The 24,069-nt window shown below is 55.0% G+C and overlaps 11 protein-coding genes across 11 annotated transcripts; 4 read left to right on the top strand and 7 right to left on the bottom strand.

Annotated features, from left to right (window-relative positions):
- Nucleotides 1–192: 192 nt before the first annotated feature.
- ACRALDRAFT_1064576 (uncharacterized protein) lies at nt 193–2,146 on the bottom strand. Its single transcript, XM_071016998.1, has one exon. The coding sequence runs from the start codon at nt 2,069–2,071 to the stop codon at nt 413–415; it is 1,659 nt and encodes a 552-aa protein (XP_070873789.1). The 5' UTR covers nt 2,072–2,146; the 3' UTR covers nt 193–412.
- A 375-nt stretch (nt 2,147–2,521) lies between these two features.
- Nucleotides 2,522–3,492, top strand: ACRALDRAFT_2107447 (mitochondrial 54S ribosomal protein mL57; the record flags this gene model as incomplete). The annotated part of the gene is made up of 3 exons (XM_071023336.1): nt 2,522–2,972; nt 3,047–3,276; nt 3,346–3,492. The coding sequence occupies 3 exons, from the start codon at nt 2,522–2,524 to the stop codon at nt 3,490–3,492; spliced, it is 828 nt and encodes a 275-aa protein (XP_070873788.1).
- A 219-nt stretch (nt 3,493–3,711) lies between these two features.
- ACRALDRAFT_1034668 (uncharacterized protein) lies at nt 3,712–4,626 on the bottom strand (the record flags this gene model as incomplete). Its single annotated transcript, XM_071014976.1, has 3 exons — nt 3,712–4,189; nt 4,291–4,399; nt 4,464–4,626. 3 exons carry the CDS (start codon nt 4,624–4,626, stop codon nt 3,712–3,714), a joined length of 750 nt encoding a protein of 249 aa, XP_070873787.1.
- A 313-nt stretch (nt 4,627–4,939) lies between these two features.
- On the bottom strand, nt 4,940–7,059 carry ACRALDRAFT_1077027 (uncharacterized protein). The gene is made up of 2 exons (XM_071018579.1): nt 6,592–7,059; nt 4,940–6,514 (listed from the first exon to the last, which is right to left on the bottom strand). Exons 1-2 carry the CDS (start codon nt 6,674–6,676, stop codon nt 5,334–5,336), a joined length of 1,266 nt encoding a protein of 421 aa, XP_070873786.1. The 5' UTR covers nt 6,677–7,059; the 3' UTR covers nt 4,940–5,333.
- Nucleotides 7,060–7,860: 801 nt separating this feature from the next.
- ACRALDRAFT_211482 (uncharacterized protein) lies at nt 7,861–8,902 on the top strand (the record flags this gene model as incomplete). The annotated part of the gene is made up of 6 exons (XM_071023707.1): nt 7,861–7,877; nt 7,935–7,984; nt 8,095–8,208; nt 8,259–8,351; nt 8,425–8,715; nt 8,766–8,902. The coding sequence occupies 6 exons, from the start codon at nt 7,861–7,863 to the stop codon at nt 8,900–8,902; spliced, it is 702 nt and encodes a 233-aa protein (XP_070873785.1).
- Nucleotides 8,356–11,474, bottom strand: ACRALDRAFT_1077026 (uncharacterized protein). The gene is made up of 2 exons (XM_071018578.1): nt 11,102–11,474; nt 8,356–11,024 (listed from the first exon to the last, which is right to left on the bottom strand). Exons 1-2 carry the CDS (start codon nt 11,294–11,296, stop codon nt 9,156–9,158), a joined length of 2,064 nt encoding a protein of 687 aa, XP_070873784.1. The 5' UTR covers nt 11,297–11,474; the 3' UTR covers nt 8,356–9,155.
- Nucleotides 11,475–12,197: 723 nt separating this feature from the next.
- On the bottom strand, nt 12,198–13,483 carry ACRALDRAFT_1064572 (uncharacterized protein). The gene is made up of 3 exons (XM_071016997.1): nt 13,219–13,483; nt 12,927–13,156; nt 12,198–12,846 (listed from the first exon to the last, which is right to left on the bottom strand). Exons 1-3 carry the CDS (start codon nt 13,465–13,467, stop codon nt 12,354–12,356), a joined length of 972 nt encoding a protein of 323 aa, XP_070873783.1. The 5' UTR covers nt 13,468–13,483; the 3' UTR covers nt 12,198–12,353.
- A 1,023-nt stretch (nt 13,484–14,506) lies between these two features.
- Nucleotides 14,507–15,580, top strand: ACRALDRAFT_2028037 (uncharacterized protein; the record flags this gene model as incomplete). The annotated part of the gene is made up of 1 exon (XM_071020506.1): nt 14,507–15,580. The coding sequence occupies one exon, from the start codon at nt 14,507–14,509 to the stop codon at nt 15,578–15,580; it is 1,074 nt and encodes a 357-aa protein (XP_070873782.1).
- A 275-nt stretch (nt 15,581–15,855) lies between these two features.
- Nucleotides 15,856–17,504, bottom strand: ACRALDRAFT_2107101 (uncharacterized protein; the record flags this gene model as incomplete). Its single annotated transcript, XM_071023324.1, has 2 exons — nt 15,856–17,315; nt 17,390–17,504. The coding sequence occupies 2 exons, from the start codon at nt 17,502–17,504 to the stop codon at nt 15,856–15,858; spliced, it is 1,575 nt and encodes a 524-aa protein (XP_070873781.1).
- Nucleotides 17,505–19,340: 1,836 nt separating this feature from the next.
- ACRALDRAFT_1082437 (uncharacterized protein) lies at nt 19,341–20,994 on the bottom strand. Its single transcript, XM_071019313.1, has 2 exons — nt 20,832–20,994; nt 19,341–20,768 (listed from the first exon to the last, which is right to left on the bottom strand). Exons 1-2 carry the CDS (start codon nt 20,862–20,864, stop codon nt 19,884–19,886), a joined length of 918 nt encoding a protein of 305 aa, XP_070873780.1. The 5' UTR covers nt 20,865–20,994; the 3' UTR covers nt 19,341–19,883.
- Nucleotides 20,995–22,523: 1,529 nt separating this feature from the next.
- On the top strand, nt 22,524–23,988 carry ACRALDRAFT_1064568 (uncharacterized protein). Its single transcript, XM_071016996.1, has one exon. It carries the CDS (start codon nt 22,547–22,549, stop codon nt 23,930–23,932), a length of 1,386 nt encoding a protein of 461 aa, XP_070873779.1. The 5' UTR covers nt 22,524–22,546; the 3' UTR covers nt 23,933–23,988.
- Nucleotides 23,989–24,069: the final 81 nt, after the last annotated feature.

The following is a 24,069-nucleotide window of genomic DNA, read 5'->3' as shown; positions in this document are numbered from 1 at the left end:
GATAATTGTCATGACCGACCCTATTCAATGACGGGCTTCTTATGCACTTCTCAGACGATGTATTATTCTCTGGGTATGGTCGCGGACCTGATTCCTATACTCGTCCATCATATCACCTCATATCATCGAACCACTTGATTGGTATGCATTTGATCGTGAGATCCAAGACTCCACTGAACACCATCGTCAACAGCTGCGGATGGAAAGTGCCAGTCAGACTAACAAAGCATCTTGATTCGTTGTAACTGGAAATATTAAGAAAAGAAACGCCAACCCCCTATTTGTGTAATCCCAAGAAATCCAGTCCATCCGGCGGTTATGGGGTATCCGGTTCCAACGCCACCTGCTAATCGTGCCCACATGAAATCATAGAATGCTGCCACTTCGCAACCAAGCACAACAGAGAACGCCGTCACTGCTTTGGCTTCTTTCGAACCAGCCCAGCGCCCAATACGTTGACCTTGGTCGGCTGCTCCGTCCCGTCCACTCCCGGTCCGCGATCCCTCTTACGCTTCACAAGACCCGAGAGATCGTTGACGGTCCCACCAGACGCGGCTGTCGGCATCCCGCTCGACGCAGCCAACTCGCGCGTACCGACCACGTCAACGACCCAATCTTCGCCCATACCAACTTCACTTACCCACCGCTTCGTGCTGGTCTTGGCCCGGTCCAAGGTGGAAAAGTCCAGGTGGAGGAGCAGTTCGATAGACCGCTTGTAGCCTGGCTCTCCGATGATCCGACGACCCCGCCCATCCAACGGCCAGTAGTAGTAGGCTGTCGAAGTTGGGTGGTCTAGGAGGTAGTTGCGCTGGTGCGTCTTGATATTAGGCTGCCGAGGCCTGATGGGCCCCGTGAGGCGCTTCTTCCGCTTCGCCTTCTCCCTGCGTCTCGTCTTGGATGGAACCCCTTTTGGAGTACGTCCTGATGTGGGAAATAGTTTCCGAGGCGTGGAATACAACCCCGCCGACGGTTCCCCTGGCGTAGTACTGGGAGGAGTGGACGGCGCGTTTGGTGCGTTGAGCGTACCAGCACCGGTTGAAGTTCTCGATCCCTTCCCTTGGCGCTCTGGATCAAACACGACCCAGATAAACCCCGTCAGTCTCCCGCTGGAACATTCCTGCCGGAAGGCCATCATCTCCCAGAACTGGTCGAGCGACCTGACGCTCTTCCACATGCCGCTTGTTCGCAGCAGCTTGGATCTGTTTGCTTCTTCGTCGAGCTCGTCGCGGTATCGTGATTTGGGATCGTCGGGAAAACTCGGAATGAGGCAACGGGCGGGAACCCAGTCGTATTCTCGCGTGTAGCGAGAGATCTTCTCGAGAGGGTGGTTCAGCACCCAGCGTGACTCGCCGTCGCCAGTCCGAGGGAGGAAAGCCCGCGTCTCGTACTTGTCCAGTCCCGGCACGACAAGGTAGCCCTTCACGTCGGCCCAGGCGCCTCCCGTGGATGACGTGTCCACGAGGGGATGGAGGACGCGGCACCACCACCGGACGAGTCCACGGTCATCGAGGACGTGCTTGGTCTTGTTTTGTACGCTGAGTGGGAACAGGTATTGATCTTGAGCACGGGCAAACAGACTGACGACGCATTGCAAGCCCTTTCGCTTCCGGTATTGAACGAGGTGCGCCAAGAACGTCGTGCAGATATCTCGGAGGGGAGACGGCGTGCCCTTGGGGAGGTCGAGAAGCGCGAGGTAGCCAGTGGAGTCGGCCTTGGAGACGAAGAAGGTGCTAGAATAAGCAGTTGTATAGATGAGAACTTCAATGGCAAACACGAGGACGGGGCCAGGTGTGACGGCGGTGTCAGTAGCGGTGGCCTTGGGATCGTGGCTCGTAGTGGTCCTGTTCGCATCAATCGTGACGGCCAGGAAATGGTTTTCGCAGTACGTCCTGTCGTCTCTTTCGCCGGGAGGAGCGGAGTAGAGAGAGTCGGTTTGGGTCGGGGGTGTGGAGAGGTGTTGGATACCAAACTGATGACCCTTGGGTAGAACCTTGGAGAGTCGGCCAGCCAAGGACGAACCCTCGCCCTGTGCGACGGAGGATGGGGTACTAGGAGCAGCCCGGACGGACATTGTGACAGCGTTGCAAGGGCGCGATAAAGGCAAATATTCTATAGAAGCATGACGAGTTGAAACTTAGCTGCGTGGCATATAATGGGAAGTAATTGAGAATTCCTTCGAGGCAGCAAGGGAGATCAACCGTCGAGGGACGCGATGGTCCGCGAGTCCGCGAGGCCAAGTACGAGTCGAGCTATTGAGACCCACTGGACCTTGCTTGAACTAGTACGCAAGTAGCTAGCCCAGAATTATATAAGCTGCTTGGCACACCGCGAACCCACGTGACTTCAAGCTACTCTTTGACACAGAAAAAAGTCCTTCCCGGAACCAACTCGTAGAGAGACAGAGCTCTACGTCCCTGAGCTCACCACCAGCAACATATCCCCGCTGCCCAATCGATTCTTTCTTTTGTTTCCAACACGGATGTATTACTAGAGCGGCTCGTACTTCTTCTCTCCACGCGCAATGGCGACAAACGGATCCCGATCAGCAGCAGTCGCCGCGACAAGACTGGCCTTCCGGCACGGCCGACTTGCGCGCACCGCATCATCCTCCCCTAGTCTTTTGCAGTGCACGTCCCGATCCTTCACGACGACGACATGCCGAACACAAACCGAGAGCTCCGAGAAACTTGAGGAAGCCGAGAGGTCGGAGGAGTTGCTGAAGAAGGAGCGTCCACGATGGTCCTACACGCCAGAGGCCATGAAGGCGCCGTTCTCACCGCACATCACCAAGAACCCGGCGCGGAGCGTGTGGAGCGTCAACTCGGATCCCAAGAAGCTGGACCAGATGTACGTGCGGCTCCTGGGCCGTGACGGCGACAAGCTGCTGCCAGAGGAAATCAAGTGGTTGGCCGTGACGCACAAGAGCTTCGACTACGGGAGGAGAGGATTCAATGATCGACTTGCGTTTCTGGGTATGTTATCTTTGCTGCATTGGGTTCCCCACCAAACTATTTTATCTGACCGTATCGTCTCGTCTCGTCTGCAGGCCGTCAAGCCGTTATTCTCGAGGTCACCCAGGGCATCATGTCGAGCCCGCCCCAGCAGAGCGCCATCGCCCCGGACGCGCACGGTCGGGAACCGTTTGAACACCCGGCTCTTGCCAAGCTCGACAACTTCAACGTCCAGCATCCGAGCGACGTCCTTTCGAGGGAGAAGGTGGAGCGGTTGGCTCTGGATGTTGGTCTCGATAAGGTGTTGAGGTGGAAGCCGAGATTGGTAAGATAGCCTACCTCTTCGCCCAGCTACTCCCCTTCACTCGGCGTTTGAATTAACACTTTCCTTTAGCCCGAGAATCTGGCCGGCTCCGGTATTCAGGTTGTTCTGAATGGCGCTGTGCATGCGATCGTGGGGGCCATTTCCCTCCAACACGGTGCCGAGGTGGCGAGGAAGATTGTCAGGGAGAGGATACTGGCCCGGGTTGCTCTCCAGTAGACAGGACCATTCGGCATCGGGTAGAGGGCCATGTGCCATGTGTATCATAGGTGTACAATACGAGGACAATGAGGAGGGCCTGGCGACGTCTACAGTACCAGGGGAACTTAGAAATTAGGGATTAAGACGGATCATTTAATGGCTTTCCCTCTTTCGCTTCGTTTCGCTAAAGCAGTGAGCAGTCAGAGCTTCATAAAGTCACGGCATCGGCATTAGACGCTACGTCACAGACCGCACGGAACTCCCTAGCTCGCCCTTCTCTACAGCCCCGACACGCGGCCTCACCTTATCCCAGATGCACTCAGCCACCTCCTCGACACTCGCCCCGGCATCGACAACCACCAGGTCCTCTTCTTCTTGCCGGAACTCCCGGTCTGCCCGTTGGTCCTCCCCACCGAGCGTCCCGTCTGCCCCTATCCGTCCCCGGGCGAGTCCCCAGAAGAATTCCCGCACGCGTTTCTGCATCTCCCCGCGCTCGTACAATTCGCCGCCCCAGCCACCTCTCGCGCGGGCTGTGGCCTCGTCGAGGTCGAGGAAGAGAACCATGTCCGGGCGGGGCAGGCCAAGCTCGGGGGCGCGTGCCCAAGACAGCGTCAGGGCCGGGTTCTGCTTGGCCGCCGAGTAGACGATGCCCGAGTGGTAGTACCGGTCACAGAGTACGGTGGTCCCTGAAGCCAGGAGGCTACGGATTGTTTTTCTGAAGGGGAGGTTAGTGGTGACGATCATGGCGGGAAACAAAATAAAAAAGAAAGGGGGAGAAAGCACAGGGAGATTACAAACTAAAACAATTAGACTTACGCGGCTTCCCATCGGTTGGCGCTGAAGAGGAGATGAATAACATGGTCATCCATCTCGACTGAGCTTTTAAGATATGAATCGATCATTTGCCCGATCGGCGTGGTCCGGTCTGTAAACGTGTGAGCCGTTGATGAGCCGGCTACCTGTGGTTCCGCGCAGGACTTTGTACTCACCAGGGAACCTCCAGACCTTGACTTTCCGCCCCTCTTCCACAAACCGTTGCTCTAACAGCTTGACCTGCGTCGTCTTCCCGCTACGGTCCAGCCCTTCCAGGACGATCAACGCCCCTCGCGCAACCACCGGCTCTGTCGGGTGTGGTGGTGGTGGTGCAGTCATGTTTCCGCTGCCTGTGGCCACCCCCGGCTCCGCATCAACGACGGACGCTGCTGTTGAGGAAGCAATAGCTGCCGTAGCCAAGTCGTTAATAGAAGCCATCGATTTAGGTCGCCCCAGGGTGACCGTCTGGAGAAGTGTGGTCGCCGTTGGGACTCATAAAGCAGAGACCCGGAATGAGAGTGAATGGAGTGAGTGCGTCAGCTCGCACGCACTGTATGTACTGTACGTATCGGCGGAGTGGAGCCATACGGAGCCGAACGGGACCGATGCCCCTGAAGTGTATTCGTAGTGTACGTACAGCGTCTGGTGCTATCAGAGAGATCACGTGTATTCAATCAGGCCAGGATATGAACTGTCCAAGGCAGACGCACAAAAGTTGGAGATATTAGGTTGACGTTGTATTGTGGCATCAAAATCAAATGCAGAATATCATTGAAAGCGGCCCGTAGTATGTGCAACACCAAGACAACCAACCGCAGGTTGCTCAGTACCGTATATACCTTCCGCCAAACTCGGACCCTATGACCCAGCCGGCTCAAAGCCGAACGCCGCCAACACCGAGTTCTTTCCGCCAACCGAGACCAGACCAGACCAGACATCACAGCGTACACTCATTAACAGGAAAGAAACAGAAAGGGCTGAAACAACAAGAGCAAACAAGCACAAAGGCCCAAAATCCTCCGAAGTTGGCTGTTGTATGCTGGCCCTCAGCTTCCATCTTCCGCCCAGAGTTCGAATTGTTCACTGGAGCCTTCAGAGGACTTCGACGCGACGGCCTTGGAAGCAGGCCCTTTGGACTTTCCCATCAGTTCGTCGACTGCATCTCTGCACGTTTCTTTTGTCTCCTTCGTCCCTGGCACGGCCCCTAGCCTGACGTCTGGCGCCGAGTCGAGCGAAGCGGGTGCCGGCGTGGGCGTCACGTCAGTCTGAGCCTGAGCGTGATCCCGAGCCTGGAGTTCAACCTCGTCATCCTCGTCGCCAGGTACAAAAATGACCGAGCGCTCGTCGCACCCCGCCGCGTAGAATGCAGAAGCGTCCATCTCTCCCAGGGCGATTCTCTTCTTTTCAACCACCATGTCGTCCTCGCGTGTCTGGCCAGCCGAGTTGACAGACCGACTCGCGGTAGTCTGGCTGACGTCGTCCGCAGGTGGGACGTTCTCCTTGTCGCGGCCCTCGGCGCGCGCGCGCATCGCCTTTTCCTCGGTGTCATCATCCGAGCTGATGTCCAGTACGCAGGTGGAGTGTTGTAGTAGGTTCGTCGTCTCTTGCTCGGGGGTGTCCTCGTGGATGTCGAAGAACCAGGATGCCTTCATTTCTGGCTCGTGCAGATCATTATCGAGCTTGGAGGCCCGCGAGGGGGCACGGATTGGCGTTGGAGTGGCGATGGACTGGCGGGCGGCATAGCTGGGGACAGTGCCCTTGAGTGCGGCGTCGAGGCTGAAAGGCGCGGCGGCGGAGGATGTGGAGGGGGTGCTGAGGAGCGGCCGGTCGACGCGAGAGTACGGACCGGTGTTGTTGCGGCGGCTCGAGAGAATGCCACTGCGCTTGCCACGGGTGGGGGAGCGGCCGGCGGGAGCGGAGAGCGGCGGGGCGGTGGAGGTGGAGAGCTTTGCCGGTGACTTGGGCTGAAGCACCGCCCGACGGCGCGGCGAGGTGAACGAGGAGGCAACAGCGGCGGAGGATTTCTTGGGCGTGAAGACGCTTCCGGCGTCTTTGACGGGAGTTGATGTCCTCGTCAGGAGATAGGACGACGGTTTGAGGATTTCTTGGGACAGCGGGCTCTTGTTTCCCCTAGCTCGCTTAAACGCGCCGGGGTCGACATTCTCCGAGTCGTCCGTGTCAACTGGATCGACTGCCTTCCGCTTTGCTCCCGAGTTGGGAGAAAGAACTGCTAAAACGTTAGCTGCGGCGATTGGCAATCGCGGGATGCACAATATCGAACCACGAGCCGGTTTCTATACATACCACTCTGTCTATTCTTCAAACTGGTCAAGCTCTGTAGACGCGTCCCATCAAGGGGCGCAAAGGGTTGGCGAGTCACAGATGCCATAGCTCGCACTTTGGGACGATGCTAGCGATAGAGATGCGTTGTACAGTTCTTCCGGGAAAATTGCAGAAAAGGCAACCTTTCGCGGCTTGAGCAGAAAGTCCCGCCGGCGCTCCTCCTTGCCAAATGACTGTGGGATGCCGTCCGAATCGCAAGTTCAAAATGTCTCTTCACGGCGACAACCGGCTTCAAATGCGGCGTAACGTTGAACGCCAGGAAGACGGAAATCAGAGAGGATGCGACGGGTTGATTTGTTTGTTTGTTTGTTTAGGTATTTGGCCTTTAGTGGACTTGGACAGTTATGAAGGATAGGTTGTTTTTAGGTAGTAGAGTAAGGTGGGTATGCAGAGGGAGAGGGAGGACGACAGGTTGGGGTTATGGGGCACCGAGAAAAGGGGAATAGGGGAGGGGGAGGGGAGAGAGCTGAGGGGGATAAGAATGAAGATGCGTGGGCGTGTAGCCGCGACGTGGAAGGACGGGAACGCGGTGTGGGGGGGAAGGAATGGGAAATGGATCATCCAATAATTATCACGGCTTTCCTCGGGAAGGGGTGCCTGTGGGAGTACATACAGCATGTACATCTAGTACAACGTTCAAGCGCATGTACAACGTAAAAACTCGCACTCCCTACCAGAATCGCGTTCAGGAGAAAAAGAAAGGAATTGTAAGAATACTAACTAGATAATATGATCAACAATTGTGCGACGTACGAGAAAGGAGAAAGTGGTTTCCGCGGACCAGAGAGACACGAGAAAGCACGGTACACGGTCGGGCCTCGGACACGCCTGTCGCGAGTACTCTACGTTGTACGTGCGAGATTATAGCGGCCTGGACACCAGCAGCCGTTATAAAACAAGCCTGTTACACAATGGTTCAAACGGTTGGCTGTTTCTACAGCGTATGACGGATGCCGCTGCAGGCTGTGCTTGGATGAAATCAAGCGCACATCAAGCCGACATTTGCTGTTGATGCGAGAGAGCCGTTGTGAGTTGTGATTTGTTGACCAAGATGACTTTGACGACGCCCTTACATGAAAACCTGCAGTAGCGACACACAATGTGGTTAGAATGGAAAATAATTGAGACTGTACGTTGTACTAGAGGGGAAAATACATTATAGAGGCTGCATACTGCGTGCTTCGTGGGTAGTTGAACGCGCTCATGATTAAGAAGCGTATTCGGCTCAAAATGAGGCCATTGGCCCTGTGCTCTGGGATAAGGATTAGAGCCCCTGTCCAACGCGTCGTTTGGCGTTGACCGAGGCCGTGGTTTTGGCCGCATCGCCGCGCCGAGTTCCATCACGAAGTTCCATCGCGGCGCTGGGTATTACACCCTTACGTGACTTTCCCTATTCACTTCCCAGATTCAAGGTATCGCTACTCCGTACAAATCTACGGTTTAATCCCAACCACCGCCCTACAGCCCAATTATCTTTGGGTGATGGCCCTTCAAACACCATCGGCATACTTGCTTCGCCCTCCTCATTCCCCCTGCTGGCCTACTATGGGCCGTGGGTGGTGAGTGACTGCATGACCGGTTTGCCACTCAAAACATGAAAAGGTCAGCTGCCCGCCTGACCGACTAAGACCGGCTTGTCTCAGCTTTTCCTAGAACTGCTTCAATCTGCCAAATCCTCATCACCCTCCTTTTCCGGTACACGAGAGTAGACCAGTATGTTGGTGGCCACTGGCCGGGGAATACACGATACCCTCGCTCCTAACCGAGCCAGCCGGTTCAACCATGAATTCACAGGCAATTCATCGGTACTTGACACTAACTTCTGTCCTTGTCTCCCCCTCTCTGGTGGCTGGTTGCCCTTTGGCCTCTGGACGGCCGTGATAGGGGTCGCGTTCGATGCGACCTCCTGCGCCCCTCCTGTACTTCGTGCTCAATGCACCGTGATATTATGCTGCCTTGCTTTTTCCGGTTCTCCCCACCTCCCTTGGTTTCCCGTTATCCTGCTTCGCGGAAAGACCTTTCCCAACCATGTCAGACTCGCCCAGGGAGGCCATTCGGTGTCTACTAGGGGACAAGATCAATATTGTTGACCAAGACCGAATCTATTACTCCCATCCAACCAGCTGAACACCCAGACCCAACTACATGGTCGATCAACTCGATGCTAACTGGTGCCAAACATGAGCAGATACACAATTCGACGTTCGCCATCCAAGGCGGAACGAACGTCTCCTCCAGTCTCGCTACGTCATTTCCTCATAACCAATCATAGCCCCTCGGCCAGGCACAGTCCAATGGTTAACGGCAAGGACCTAGCATCCTGTCACCGGCTCTTTGTCTCTAGGACCAGCCACCAGCGAGGACAGCGGACTCTGCCGTAAATCTCGGCCAAACGGACAGTCCTCGGTGACAAATAGGACGTTGTAAAACACGTTATCTCCATCCCTCTCTAGTTGTTTCATTTATACACGGAGAAAACGAGAAAGCAAAAAGAAAGAATCCCTTTTCATTAGCCTCCCCTATCATCACGCAGGACTCTCCTTCTCTTCCAACGACAGCTTGGCAACCTCGGCAGCAGCGGCAACGTCAGCCGTGGTACCAGCCGTCTCTTTCCGCTCCTGTGCGTCCGGCTTCTGTCCCGCAGCCGCTTCAGCAGCTTTGGCCTTCTGCAGCTGCTTCTTTTCCTTATCGCGCTGCTTCTTGGCCTTCTTCGCCGCCGCCTTCTCGGCCTGCAGCGCCCTCTGCCGTTTCAGCTCCTCACCGCCATACGCCAGCTGCCACTCTTCAATCTTAGCTGCCGGCACGGGCGTGAACAGCGGCGATGGTGTGCCAATGGCGTGTCCGGCTGGCGGGAATTTGAAGTCCCACGTGTCAGGAATGCGAGCCACCGATGACTCGAGGCCGAGCTGGCGGAAGATGGAGGCACTAGCACCGGGCATATACGGAGCCAGAAGGTTTGCCATGAGGTAGACGTGGCTGATGGCGACACGAATGACGGCCTTGCAGCGTGCCGGCTCTTCGCTGAGGAGACGGTTGTCGAGCTTGTTGGCCTGCAGGAATCGGTTCCCGAGATGCGAGAATTCCAGAATGTCCGTGACGCCCGCGCGAAGCTTGGTTGCCTCGAGATGCTCTATATACGACGCGAGGACCTCGTTCGCCTGTTTCTGGTGCGTCTCGATAATGTCGTTGGTGTAGTCCGAGTCTGGCACAACACCGTCCAGCTTGGCCTGGCAGAACTTGAGCGTCCGCTGGACCAAATTGCCGACGTTCTTGAGTAGGTCGTTATTGTTGGTGTCCACAAACTCCTCCCACTTGAATTCCGTATCGGATGTTTCAGGCCGACGAGCCAGAAGGTAAAACCGCCAGATGTCCGGGTCAATGCCCGTGTCCTTGGCATTGTGTCCAAAGACGCCGACGCCACGCGACTTGCTGAACTTTCCGTTTTCATAGTTGAGGTATTCGGTCGCCGAAATCTTGTGCACCTGCGTCCATTTCTGGTTCGTACCAAGCTGGGACGCCGGGAAGACGATGCTGTGGAACTGCACGTTGTCCTTGCCTTGGAACTGCATCAGCTCCACGTTGTCCGGGTTCTTCCACCACTGCTCCCATTTCCGCCCATTGGGATCACTGCCGTCCGTGTACGTCTTGGTGATGGATACATAGCCGATACAGGCGTCGAACCAGACGTAGAAGACCTTGTTGCGATAATCCTCGGCGTTTAGGCCCTCGGCATTGGGGATTGGCACGCCCCAGCGAAGATCTCTCGTGATGGCGCGCGGCTTCAGGCCCTTGTCAATCCATGCCTGCGTGATGGCCTGTGCATTCGTACTCCAAGCGCCCTTCTTGCTCGCCTCGGCGTACCAGGCGGCAACACGTTCCTGCAGCGCATCGAGGCGAAGGTACAGGTGCTTCGTCTTGCGCTTCTCCGGTGAGGCACCGTCCACCTTGCAGCGGGGGTTGATGAGCCAACCCGTACCCCTTGACTCGTCGGCCTGGGCGTCGTCACTGGCCGAGCCACCGGCCTCCGGTTCGGGCTTCAAGGGGTCCAGGATGGAGCCACAGGCGTCGCATTGGTCACCCCTCGCGCCGGGGTCATGGCAGATGGAGCATTCTCCTTCAATAAAGCGGTCGGCAAGGAACGACTGGTGGCCTTCGACGGGGCAGAACGGCTGGCTGGTTTCCCGCTCCTCGATGTATCCGTTCTCCCAGAGGTGGCCGAAGATCTCATGAACAACTTCCTCCTGGTGTGCGGTCGGTGTGCGGTCAAAGATGTCAAAGTCGACTTGGAACCAGTCGTAGATGGACTTGTGAAGCGCATGGTACTTGGCGCAGAGGGTTTCGGGGTCGACGCCTTCTTCGAGAGCCTTTGTTTCGGTTGCAGTGCCGTACTCATCCTGTTCATGGCGGGCGTGTTAGCAAACAGTCGAGGGCCGCGAGTGGGTGTGGTTGGGGGGAAGGGAGATTGTCGCACCGAACCGCAGATGAAAAGAGTCTGGTAGTCGCGAGCCCGGCAGTAGCGAGCGAATACATCGGCGGAAAGGACGCTCCCAATCACGTTCCCTAGATGCGGCACATTGTTCACGTAAGGCAGGGCACTGGTGATGAGGATATTACGCTTCCCCGGCACGGGAAGCACGGGTTCTGGGGGGGTTTTCGTTCCGTCCATGAGGGGGGGTTTGTTCGCACGAGGACGAAGGAACAGGTAACAAAGAGCAATGAGCTCAGACTCGGGCAACCAAATGAGACGCAATTCGCTGGTATGCAGTGCTAATACAATGAGTCTAAAACGTGCTGTGTTGTTTAGGGAAGAGGAGGGAGAAGAAATCTCGCAGCATGAGTCAGAGGAGGCAGAGGAGTCAGTCACGTCTGGACCTGAACGTCGTCCCTCGCCATTACCCCACTATCAGATTAACGGTTGTTGCCCGCAAGAGACCGTTGCCCCTCACCCAGGAAAGGAACGAAAAGGTACTTGAAAGTAGCTAGCTGGGGTACCTTAGGGCGGGGCTCTTATGCCACGTGACTGCACTGGCGATAGCGAAAGGTATTCGTACAACGTACGTTGGCAAAAAAACGTTCGACACGCGACTTGATTCTCGCCCGCGCACTGCTTCTTCACTTGCGTCATTCGTGCAATATATCCCTATTCGGGGAGCTTGAACCCCATGCACTCGGTGGACGTGAAATTATACGTCTTCAAATGCCGCTGTGTCAGATTCTGTGCCAAGTGCCCCCTGAACAACACCCGACGAAAGGACAAGATGATTGCCATGGGCTTTGCCGAGGCTACCGACGCGCTCCCGATCAGCAGAAATGGTCCGGCCAAATTCCGTGGTCGCTGATAGAAGGCATTTGTTTTGGATCCATCTTTGCGTGGGGTTTCATCGCCTTTGCGCTCGGCCTCGGAGAAGAATTATAATTAAGCCCGAACCGATTACACAGAGCCTCTGGCGATGGCATAGGGTCGGGATGGGATGGCATCTTGACCCGGTGCGTGACGCCCCTGCGACGCCGAGGTTGACCGTTCGCACGATCACTCTACTTTGTCTTGCGCGTCATGCACAATTTGTCCGAAGCGTTGGATGTCTGGTGAGTTATTTAAAGAACATTAAATGGGCATTAATCATAACCGTCCAGCCATTAAACATTACGAATCATAACCCCTCTCAACTGTTCCCCCTTTTTTTTCTTGTTTCTCGATTCCCGCTCTCCTAACCAGCGTCCCTTTAACCCGACGTGACCACGATTGCGGGAGGTGGTTGACGAAGATGCCATCTCTGGTCACCACCGTCGTCACTCTCGACTGTCGAGCCATAGTCGCTGACAGAACCGTTCCGATGTACTCCGGCCTCCACGGCGAGCTGCTCCCAGTCTCGAGCCCACGCAGTTCCCGGAGGAACGTGGCACGGCTCCGGGATCGTCGGCCTGTCAGGTTCCCCGTTCATGCCCGACTGGGCTTCTTCTTCCACGATAGTGGAGAACCTATTAGATGCGGTAGGAACGGGACGTCGCCTCGAGCAGCTAGAGCGGCTCGATCCCCCCGAGGAAACCGAGTCCATGGTCATCGTCCGGTAATGGCGACCGGTGCGCGGCGCGGGCTTGAGATCGTCTTCGAAGGAACTAACAAGACATGTCACGGCTGACTTGCGCGGTGTGAAGGGGAGCTCAAATGGCTTGGAGGTCATCTCCATCGTGAGCACTAAGATCGCCATACAGAGCCTGGACTCCAGGTTTAGTAGGGCAGAACCTTTGCCGAGCATCGCGACCAAGTGCGGAGGGAAGAGGCGAGAGAAACTCACACGCCGAAGACGGCAATGGCCAGGTTTGATCGAGTGATCAGCGAGTTGGACTCGGGATGGGATACAGTCAAGGCTGTTAAAACCAAGCTCACCACCCAAAGTACGAGGCTGATTCGTGCGAGAATGACGGTCCACGATACCACGGGCGGCTGGAGAGATTGCCTTGGCATTTCATAGTTGCCGAAAGCCACGACGACATGTAGGATTAGGTAGAGGGGACTGGTCAAAGACTAACACTCTGTCAGCTCGTGTTTTCGGATGTCATGTTCGTCTTCATGAGACTTTGACATACTGAGAACATAACGAAGCTCTGGGTTACTCCCGTGGCCCTCGCCGTAGATGGTTGCTTAAACTCGACAGCCGAAGTGCTCAAGCCGCCAGCAGACGCCAAGAGAAGGAAAAACATGACCGCAAGAAGTATGATTCCGATGGGATTGGGCTGGTTGATAAGAGAGTTGGCACTCCCTGACATGGACGACTTGGTCTCGAGAGACTCCAGGCTCTCGGACAAGGAGTCCACTTCCTTCTTGTTGCGACCCATGACGGAAAGAATTGGGTGATATGGGACAGTGAGGAGCCAGGAATTACTTTGCAACTAAACTTAGGGCGCAACTATTATAAGTCCATCCTCCGTGCATATTGCTATCGTCAACTTTGGGAGGTTGGAGATTTGAAGACGGTCGAAAGCCAACATGTGGCGAGTGCGACAAGACACAGACACCTTTTCCATTTGCCAGAAGATACATGTAAGTATAATAACAATGGAGTCCAAACTGACCCCACATGTCAAGAGCTCATCAAGACGACCACATCCAGGAATGGAGTGACTCGGGCTGGTTGGCAGGCTGGTTGTAGGATAGGCGATGGAGACCACATTCCATGGACCGGCCGGAGGGGGAACATATCAGTCTCTTGAATATGTTCTTGTGGCAATTTTGCGCCCTAATCCATTGACCAAAACACAAACACTGAATCGCAAGAAGCTGCTCTCCCGAATATTTACAATATTTCGAGAAATATCGCAGTGAGAGGCAGCATAAACCATGAAGGGATCACCAACAGCCCCGAACGGTCAGGTACATCGGTAGTTCTCCGGCACGCCGGAAGACTCCACAGGGACCCCGCGCCGCACCGATCTCGGTGGAGAGGCATATTTTTGTAGTCACAGTGCACGAGCACATCATATTACTTGCGACAGATCCCCACGTCCCCCATACATTATATGGTCAGGCGGAGAATTTGCTATCATGAACGCTTCTGAGAGGAGTGTCGGCACGAGACTCCGGTCTTCCCCATCTCGTTAGGACGTGGTGTAGGACATTTTTACCCGCCAACCATGTACTACGCAGTATTAAGGAAATATCCGTCTCGATCTCGATTGAAAAAGGCCGTGGGGACTGACCAAGACGAAGACAAGCTAATATTTTCCCCCGCTCGTAGGACAGCAACTTATATAAACTCGACGAGCAATCCCACCTATTTTCTCCACCCCTCTCTACGCCCTCGGACCCCCTCTTCTCCCTCAATTCAACGTTCGTCGTGCTGTTTTCACGTACAACGTACCTACTTGTCACTTCGCCATGGCGGAAAAACCTACGTTGCGCTGGGGCATCCTCGCCACGGGGATGATCTCCTCATGGTTCGTCGCCGATCTCTCTCTTGACCGCTCGGATGCCCAGGCCAACCACATAATCCAAGCCATCGGCTCGTCCTCGGTCGAGAAAGGCAAGGCTTTCGTGGCCGAGCACTTGCCGGGCAAGTCGCCTACAGTCTATGGCAGCTACGAGGAGCTCTTCGCCGACCCCCAGGTCGATATCATCTACGTCGGCACGCCGCACAGCTTCCACAAGCAAAACTGTCTCGACGCCATCCGCCACGGCAAGAACGTCCTTTGCGAGAAGGCTTTCGCCCTCACGGCCGATGAGGCTCGCGAGGTTCTCGACGCCGCGAAACAAAAGGGCGTCTTCATCATGGAGGCCATGTGGACACGCTTCTTCCCCATCGTGCGTGCCCTGCAGCAAAAGCTGCACGAGGAAAAGGTCATCGGCACCGTCCACCGCACCTTTTGCGATTTCTCCTTCGACATGAAGATCCCAACTCTAGGACCCGAGTCGCGCCTGAAGAACCCGGCCCTGGGCGCCGGCACCCTGCTCGATATCGGCATCTACAGCTTAACCTGGGCCATCCTTGGGCTGGAGGCGCCTCTGGGACCCGCCCCCGCCCGCTCCGACCCGGAGAAGAAGCCCAAGGTCGTGGCGGCGCAGTCTCTGGATGACGGGGTCGACGTCGCCACCACCATCGTCCTGCTCTACGACGATGGCCGGCAGGGCATCGCCACGGCGCACGCGACCGTCAAGTCTCAGAGGGACTTTGCTAGGATCGAGGGCAGCGAAGGAACCGTGATAGTCGAGGGCGACGCCGCCGCCGTGCCTAGCTCTTTCATTGTCAAGAAGCACGACGGCGAAGAGAAGCGATACGATTTCCCCCGCCCAGGCCGGGGATTCTACTGGGAGGCAGACGCCGTAGCCCTGGATATCGCTGCTGGGAGGACCGAAAACGCCATCATGCCTTGGGCCGAGACGATCCGCGTCATGGAAATCATGGACGAGACTAGGAGGCAAGGGGGTGCCCGGTTTCCCGTCGATAAAGATTAGAAACGAGGCCGAATGGGTGTCGTGACAAACTCGCAAAGACAACCTCGTTGCACGGGGAAGATTAAAGAAATCAATAAAACTCTTTTTTAAGGTGCCAATCTGTCGTATAAAGGTCGACTATAAATCACTGGCTACGCTAAAGGAGCGAACATGTTTGTTGGCGAGCAGTGCGGTATGCGGGCCTTTTGAAATTGATTAAGTGAACGTGGAAGCTCAAGTAAAATGACAAGAGAAACGAAAGGAGACATGAAAAGGACAGGTCATCCAAACGCCGTTCACATAACCTCCCCGACACGGGCACCACGCTCACCAGCCCAGTCATCCTTTTCGTAGAAACGGAATACGAGATCATACTCTTCAAAGTCATGAACAATACGATCGATGCGACGGTAACCCGGAATGGGATCGACAGGACGCTGAGCGGCCTTGATGGGTAGCTCGTCCTCGACCATGCCATAGGGGTTGGAATGTTTGCCCTTGGCCTCGAACAGGGTAACACTGAACCGGCCCGGTTTGAAGATACCGACGACGTGCTCAATGATCTCTGCCGTTGTACGACCTGACTGCCCTCCGGGGACGTTGGTCTCGAAAGACGCGAACGAGCAGTTGGGCTCCGGTGTGACGTGAACCGTGAAGTAGTGTGCGGCCGTGTCCCCATCCCCCTCGTGAATTTCACCGTCTTGTGGCGCGGCAGGGATAACGCCGTTAGCAGAGAATCCACAGGGACTGAAGAGATAAGCGTCGACTCTGGCGTCAGGATACTTCGTGGTCGGGTAGACATTGGAGAGTCCGCAGGCGTCCGAGACAACCGTGCCCAGGGCGTGACCCTCGGTAGTCAGGGCTTCCGTCAAGACATGGTCGGCCTGATCCTGACCGGCATGCAGGTCCGAATCACTGCCGTTGCTGAAGACATCAACCAGGTCATCGGCCGAGTCGTTCGCGTGGCCATTGGACAACGTGCCGAGGCTTTCGTGCGCATCGTCTCGGGCTTTCTGGGCTTTCATTGCCTTGTCGTCGCTAGCGACCGCACTCGCATGCGACAGGTAGAACTGCTTCGCATTCTCTGGGTCTAGATCGGTCATGAGAATCTCAAGTGTCTCGTCTTTGGTCTCCTCCGTGGCCTTGGCCAAATCACCGTTCAGAATGCCAGTGGGGATCTTGGTGACGAAACTGACACCATCCTCCTCATTGGGCGTGCGAGGCGGCGTCAGCGTACTATTCGGTGACGTGATGTAGAGATACCAATGATCGCCATTCATCTTTCCCACCATATAGGCACTGCCGCCCTCGAACATGTCGTCCAAGTATTTGACCTCCTGCTTCCAGCTGCGGTGAGGGCCCTGCTGCTTGTCCGGAAAGAGAAAGTTCTTACGGCTGTAAAAGACACGGTAAGGGGTCGCGGCAGCCTTGATATCGGTAGCCGACTTGGAGTTATGGAACGGGAAGCCAGCGTACTTGGCGGCGATGTGGAGGAGACGCTGTAAGCCCAGCAGAAGCGTCGTAGTGCCGCACGTCTTGAGGATAAGTTTGTGGGGGAACACGAATAGGCTCGATTCGGATAGCAAGTAGGCGTCGACGGTGTCGGATTCGAGGACGGACAAGATCTTGCAATTGACCATGTCGAGCATGGTCTCCCAAGTGTCGGCCGTGACCGCTTTCAGGCCATTTGGCTGGGCACCGGGGGGCAGCGCGTTCGCGTCGGGCGCAAACCAAACTTCGAGGAGCTTCTCGGGGCCTGTGCCACGGTCAGTAAATGCAACTACGCGCACACAATGCCACTGAAGAGCCACTGGCTGGGCATTAACGCACCCTCGAAGGCATTGCTGGAGTCCAGATCGGCCGCTACATCGTGATTGATGGTAAGATGCGGAGTTGCTCCCGAGGGAGAGAAAGTGTAACTGTTAGGCACCGAGAGGTTGACCATATTTGCCAACAGGAGCTACTGTGACAGAGAGGGTTTCGGAGAGCGGAGCAGAACGCGCCGGTGTAGTTGGTGTGGTCCGGCGAGGCTTGTGTCTCGTGCCGAGTCCGCGGAGCACTAGCTGCCACTCAAACGAACGTTGCGGCGTCCGTTTGAGAGAGTAGGCCCACAGGAAGGTGGACTGCTGAAAGTGCTGGCTGAGCCAGCTACAAGGCGAGGGTAGTTATCGCTAACGTCGCTCGGAAGGACGTTAAGGGGGGCGAGCACGGAGGGGGAGGAAAAAGATCCTGATCAGCGGAATGGTGGCTCGCGGTGATAACCTCGTCCTGACAGACACCGATACCTGTGGTGGAGTATCGGACCCAGCAGACGAGGGTTTTGTGTGGCCTTATAAGATAAGGTTGCAGAGGGCGAGATAAGTTGTTTTTTTGACGGTGCGGGACGAACAGGTCCTTGTCGGTTGGGATCTGGGGCAGTGGCAAGTGTTATCTGGGCCTTGCGGAGGAATTAGTTGACGAGCTTTATCTGGGAGCGAGAGAGGGTGTGTGTAAATTGGGAGGGAACTCGGCAAAACTGGACTTACTTCGCAGGCTTAGACAGGAAACGCAGAAGATCGGCCGGGTGCATAGAAGATGCGCTGCAGGGTCTACAGCGGTAATAGTCGATATTTGAACTACCTGGCGGAAGTATAAACCGGCCTTCGGTGTGCAGTCAAATGGCGCTGGTCATTGACAAGAATTTGATGCTCAATTCTTTCCAAACGCTGTCGACGAGGTGGGATAAATGTTGCTTGCTGCTATCGTGCTCGTGGACGAAATGGCGGGGTTATTTTCGTCGACGCTTGACTCGGGTAGGGTAGGGTTCGTGTCTGAGAAGACGGGACGCCAGGCGTGGGCCGTCTAAGACACTGGTAGTAGTGAAGAAGTATGACGACGTTTCTGAGCAATGCCAAAAGATGTGTTGGAATTGGAGGCAAAAGTGTTTGAGGAGAGCGGCGTTGTAGAAAATAGTAGAGAATAGAAACGGGGAATGAAAAAGAAACGCACGGAGAAAAAAAAAAAAGGCTTCGTACGAAAGACAGCCGAGCAGAGTACCAACTACATTCTACGACTTGGGTACACACCGTAGGTGGATAGGTACCTATATACCTGGGTTCGGGCTCCAAGTTTCACGGCAAGTAATTCAATTGGGCCGCCATAAGATCCAGCGTATTACGAGATCAAAAAGGGTCCGACTTAGGAGACACTCGGTGAAAAGTGGGACGATGATACAAGTACGATTCGACTAGGTACCGTACCATTCTAAAATCCCATGTACTGGTTGAGTAGCTTGTACAGGTATTCACGTCAGATCAATCGTGATAATGTACGCATAGTAAAGTATTCTCAACTACTAAACCACTAATACGGCGCGTCGTCTATAAGTTGAAATCGTACATGTTAAAGTATTCGTACTTTTATTCTCTAACACATTCGCGGATCCCCGTCCAACGCGCTCATCAGCCACTCAACACTCACAGTTACTGCTCAGCCTCAATTCAGCCACCGTGAGCAACTGTCCGTGGGACAGAATGCGAGAAGGAGTGGGGTGAAACGTCATCGGTCAAATCCTGCATTACGTACGTACTTCGTAGGTATCGTGGTTTTCCACTTGTGATTTTGCGTCTCTATACCCGTACTTCGTAGACAGATTTGCTTGGTGTCTCATAGTGGCTACACTACACTACATCCAAGTACGTCTCAGATGCGACCGCTACATGTGTAATACAAGTGATCCGAGGGATTGTGTTGGGTACCTTGTAAGCGAAGGATATGGTAGCGGCGTGGTTTCCGTCCGGAGTAATAAAAGTGTTGTCGTATAATAACCGCTGCGGAAATTTTCATAATGATACAGGGGAACCCCGCTCGAATGCGACCACGACGTCGGCGTATCGAGGGTTATAACAGGTCAAAGACAGCCAAAATAAATCATGCGTTTACGAAATTGTCCTGGCTAAAGTCCAGAATCTGGATTGATTGTCTCTCTGACTGCTATGCGCGGTTTGCGTGGAACCATCGCATGGTGGTTAGGAACCGAAGTCGTTGGCTCGGGCAGGCCAACGGCTGTGCACCGTCCTCCTTTACCCCCTTCAGCCCGATTTCGTTGCGCGATTAAGGAACACCGCGACGCGCAGTGCAGCGGGGTTTGGCAGTGAAGTGGTACGTGCGCAGTTCATAGTCGAGAGAACCATCTGTCCGGCACGATCTGGTGGCATTCCGTTGCCGAGATACCTTTCAGTAAAACCGCCGTATTCCTTCCACCCATGTAGAGATGGTGCATACAGTAGCTTCACTACATTCCCGCAGACACCAGAAACTATCGCAGATCGGGAGCATGTCGGCTTCATGATTCACTTCGTGCCTCGATGTTCTCCCTGAGCTGTTTGGTGATGCCAGTGAAGATGCGGGACAGCGAGCATGACTGGTACTTATCTACCAGACTTCCCTCGGACGATGTTGCCTCATCTGTCTCAGCTGCCGTCTCGCTGATATCCACCCCGTTGATCTGGGTGCCTCGAGGATAGTGTGGCCGCTTGCCCGACTCTACCAGTTCTCCAAACTGCGGATCTATAGGAACGGCGCCGAGGAAGGGGACGGAAAACTGATCGGCCATGACCACCCCGCCGCCAGAACTGAAGATATCCGTACATTCAGCGCAATGAGGGCATACGAAACCGCTCATGTTTTCGACGACGCCGAGAACCTGTATCCCCGTTTTCTTGCAAAAGTTAAGCTCCTTGCGCACGTCTGCCGTTGCCACAGCCTGGGGCGTGGTCACAACGACTGCCCCAGCGACCTGGCCCGGGAGAGCGTCTCGTAGGAGTGTCTCCGCCAGCGAAATGTGTTCGTCGCTCGTCCCAGGCGGCGTGTCGATCAAAAGGTAATCTGTCTCATCCCAGAGCACATCGGAAAGGAATTGGCGCACCATGGCCGTCTTCTTCGGCCCTCGCCAGACAACTGCATCTCCGCGTCGAGGTAATAAGAATCCGAGACTCATGGCGCGGAAAGACCCGATGCCCTTGGCCTCATCGGCTTCGTGGACAGGGACCGGAAGCCAGCCGCCGGGCGCTTGAGTCACCTTCGACTCCTCAATGGAAAGCATGCGTGGCATAGAGGGACCCGTGAGGTCGATATCGAGGACACCGACGGAGCAACCGGCAAGCGAAAGGGATAATGCGAGTTGAGTTGTAACCGACGACTTTCCCACGCCACCCTTGCCGGAAAGTACCTACCAATCTGTTAGTTTGAAGAGTTGCCTTATTTAGTGAAGAGTAGGGTTGGCCTGAATTACCAGCACAATATGTTTTACTTTGGCGAATGACATGTCGCGCAGTTCACCTTCTCACACAGCGAAAAGTGAGGCTCGTAATGTCGTTGTATTTGGATCTGAAGTAGGGTGATGCCACAAATGGATCGAAGGGAATCGCCAAGGATTTGCGTTTGTGACTGGGAATGATGGCGAATGATTTGAAATCAAGCAACGGCTCTGATCTTTATCTTTGAAATCGCCACCAGTGATGGTTATGGAAATGACAATTGAGTCAGCTTTTCGAGCGCCCGCCTATGTGTCCGTAATGTCGAGTTCAAGCTTCTACCGGCTCATGCATTGTTCGTATGGCTCCTGAGACATGCGATTCTCGTCTTCGTCTTGTTAGGGGTTTCTAGTATAAACAGATCATGCTGTCTCATTATGCATGTAAGTGGAAGGTGGGCATGAGGGAGGAAGCATGTGGATTCATCGCCGAACCACAAGTACGCAGGTACGGCACAGTACGATACGGTACCTGTCGAAGAAAGATGTATTTCGCAGGAAGATACCCACGAATACTTCGTAAGAATGACACAGTATAAATACTGTGGTCGAGCAGAGCTCGGCATATTTCGCAATACCTATCCCCCCAACACGACACGTTCGCCGAGAATTGCGGCAACGTCCCGACCGGCATTTACAGTCCCGCGTCATCGACCAGTCGGCCTATCCTTATATCCATACGAATGCAAGCTTTGGCCTTTCGCTCTTTATTGCGCCCAGAGACTCTTCGATAACACTTCTGTTGGTATTCGTGCAGCGGATCCAATTGCTTGGATCGTAGAATCCTGTGCTCTCTCTCTGCCAGGCATTCGACAATGTCCAGATAGCAACGAGTCCCTTGAGACGGCGTCAATGTTTCTATTCATATCCAACAACCATGAACCACCGCGACCCGCAGAAAAATGCAAGATCCTTGGGGCTCCCCGTGGGAAATTCATGACGTCGAACAATCTGGTGCAACGCCGACTGCGACATCGGTCGACGTGCACCCCGAACCACCACCGCCGGCTTTCTTCTCAGGCTCAACGAACATTAACATACCTGCCAGCCAGTCAGTTTGGGCTGAAGATAACCCCTTTAACGAGTGGGCCGCCCCCGAACACCCACAACCGACGGGCTGGGAGGTCTGGGGTGGGATTGAAAGCCCTGGTGATTTCAGCCAGTTGACACCAAGGCACGAACCGAAATCGAAAGCCAGCAGTCCCAGGTGGCCCAGCAGCCGATCAACATCACCGTGTCATCCATCATCGCGGCTACCCAATCGACCATTCGACCGATTATCCCTCGATCCTTGGGTCTCCGACCTATCGACCAACACAACCAGTGCCCTCGAACCTCCTGGACCGTTGCCACAAATCCCGGCTGTACCTGTGCCTGCACCGCCAACAAAACCAGATGTCGATACCGAATGTACTACACAAACCCGGACATCCAGCTCCGCCGAAGATATATCACTGTCCATTAATCTGACAGAAAAGAAACTAGGATACCCGGACACGCCGAAGGTTGACCAGCCTCTAGCCAAGCCAGACTTGCGCCTGGAAGCGGTTGACTCCCGGTCTGAATCTTCTCCGTCTGAACTTGACCGGAGCCAGGAGACGCCACACGAGGCTTTATCTATCACAGCTGTCGATGATGCTGTGCCGAATAATGCTGGCGATCGTCAGGTGTCCAAGGTCCACCAACTCGTGGAGATGTTCGATGGTATCTCGAGGAAAAGCGCCCTTGTTAAAGAGTCATCGTCGCCACCCAAGCAGTGTTCGACCCAGGACCGTTCGCCCGCTGTGGCCTCGTCTCAGGGCGGTACCTCCACCCAGATCAACCTGGGAAACACGCCATCTTCCTTTCCCACAACCGAACATGATTCTCACAATACGGAGCTCCCAATTTCGTTGGACCAGGACATGCGTACCAAAGCCGAGGAAGATTCGCCGAGCGTTGCTGCTGGAACTACAAGCATTGAGCACGAGGCATTCTACGTTGACCATAGTCACTTAAAAACGCTCTTCCCTGGACTCGAGAGCAAGGTTACGGGCTCTGACGTGGAAATTCCAGACCACATAATCACGGATAGCTTTGAGAGTGTATCCGAACGAAAGACGTGGTATCGTATCTCTAGATTCGGTCCTTCGAGGAAGCACGATTTAGGGGAGGACGATCACTTCACGCTGATAACTTGGCCAACCTCAACCGTGCGTCCGGAGACAATACGGATCGTGCGCCGGTGGATGGAAGAAGACTCTATTTTCGGGCGGTCGTTCCGCGGAAGTTTGGCCAATGGGGCCAGTGGTCGCTCCTTTGGATGGGGCCAAAAGGCCAGCCCAGTTGATTTTCAGAAGTTCTTCAGTCAGAGGAAGTCGATGTTGGGGGGACCTCCGACTTCCCAGTCAACACTCCCTGCCGATGGGCCCCATTCCCTTCACGACACGCACTCGCTCGACCAGTCACCTGCTACCGTGCCAACGTCGACTGTTGGAACGGACGCCCCGAGTAGTGCAACGTTTAGCTGGGCTACCCGCTCCTCGCCTCCATATCCACATGGAACGGCACCATCCGAGCTGTCTGCTATTCATCGAAAGGGCGATCGAGATTTTCCCTCTCCTCACGCACTCGATCCTCCACCCAACATGATCGGACCAACAGAAGTCGAGGACGATGAGTGGGGTGACATGGTGACGCCTGCGACCATTGACCCCTCTTCCTCCCCTATCACGAACCACCCTGGTCTGGCTAGTAGAGGTTATTCAGAAGATATACCAAATGATCATGGTCATACGCGAGGCGTCGATTCACCCGTCTCGGTGACGAACAGCCCCTCCCGTACCGATAATATCGATCAACTGGGCCGGGCCATCACCCAGCACACTCCGCAGAGAACCGAATCTCACACCAAGCCTACCAGTGGTCATAGAGACGTTGAGCTTACTGGCGAGACGACACATTCCTCTCAACCTATGTCCACCCACATGGAACCAAGCCCGCAATTCCTGGCAGAGCCACCCGCAGAGTGCACGAGCGAGTTAGAGTCAGCACGTCGAATTGTAGCGTCTCTACCAGACCTATCGTACATGTTACAATAGAGTTATTGTAAGACGCCAGAGATACAATCTAAAAGCACGTGTGATGTACGTAGGCCACCCGCGCGGGAGCATGCGGCCGCGTCTGTACTTGTCCAGATCAGCGTTCATTGATATTATGTACACTCGTCACTGTACCT

Source organism: Sodiomyces alcalophilus (genome assembly GCF_042370955.1).
Source record: "Sodiomyces alcalophilus JCM 7366 unplaced genomic scaffold ACRALscaffold_5, whole genome shotgun sequence".
Taxonomy (NCBI): Eukaryota; Fungi; Ascomycota; class Sordariomycetes; order Glomerellales; family Plectosphaerellaceae; genus Sodiomyces; species Sodiomyces alcalophilus.
This window is presented reverse-complemented; position numbering and strand designations above follow the sequence as displayed.

Coding starts and splice junctions, on each gene's coding strand:
- ACRALDRAFT_1064576 (XM_071016998.1), bottom strand. CDS start 2,071: ATGTCCGTCCGGGCTGCTCCTAGTACCCCATCCTCCGTCGCACAGGGC.
- ACRALDRAFT_1082437 (XM_071019313.1), bottom strand. CDS start 20,864: ATGTCATTCGCCAAAGTAAAACATATTGTGCTG. Junction 20,769..20,831: donor AAGTAAAACATATTGTGCTG/GTAATTCAGGCC, acceptor ACAGATTGGTAG/GTACTTTCCGGCAAGGGTGG.
- ACRALDRAFT_1077026 (XM_071018578.1), bottom strand. CDS start 11,296: ATGGACGGAACGAAAACCCCCCCAGAACCCGTGCTTCCCGTGCCGGGG. Junction 11,025..11,101: donor CTCTTTTCATCTGCGGTTCG/GTGCGACAATCT, acceptor CGCCATGAACAG/GATGAGTACGGCACTGCAAC.
- ACRALDRAFT_1064568 (XM_071016996.1), top strand. CDS start 22,547: ATGTTCGATGGTATCTCGAGGAAAAGCGCCCTTGTTAAAGAGTCATCG.
- ACRALDRAFT_1077027 (XM_071018579.1), bottom strand. CDS start 6,676: ATGGCATCTGTGACTCGCCAACCCTTTGCGCCCCTTGATGGGACGCGT. Junction 6,515..6,591: donor TTTGAAGAATAGACAGAGTG/GTATGTATAGAA, acceptor ACGTTTTAGCAG/TTCTTTCTCCCAACTCGGGA.
- ACRALDRAFT_1064572 (XM_071016997.1), bottom strand. CDS start 13,467: ATGGGTCGCAACAAGAAGGAAGTGGACTCCTTGTCCGAGAGCCTGGAG. Junction 13,157..13,218: donor AGAGCTTCGTTATGTTCTCA/GTATGTCAAAGT, acceptor ACAGAGTGTTAG/TCTTTGACCAGTCCCCTCTA. Junction 12,847..12,926: donor GCCATTGCCGTCTTCGGCGT/GTGAGTTTCTCT, acceptor CCTGGAGTCCAG/GCTCTGTATGGCGATCTTAG.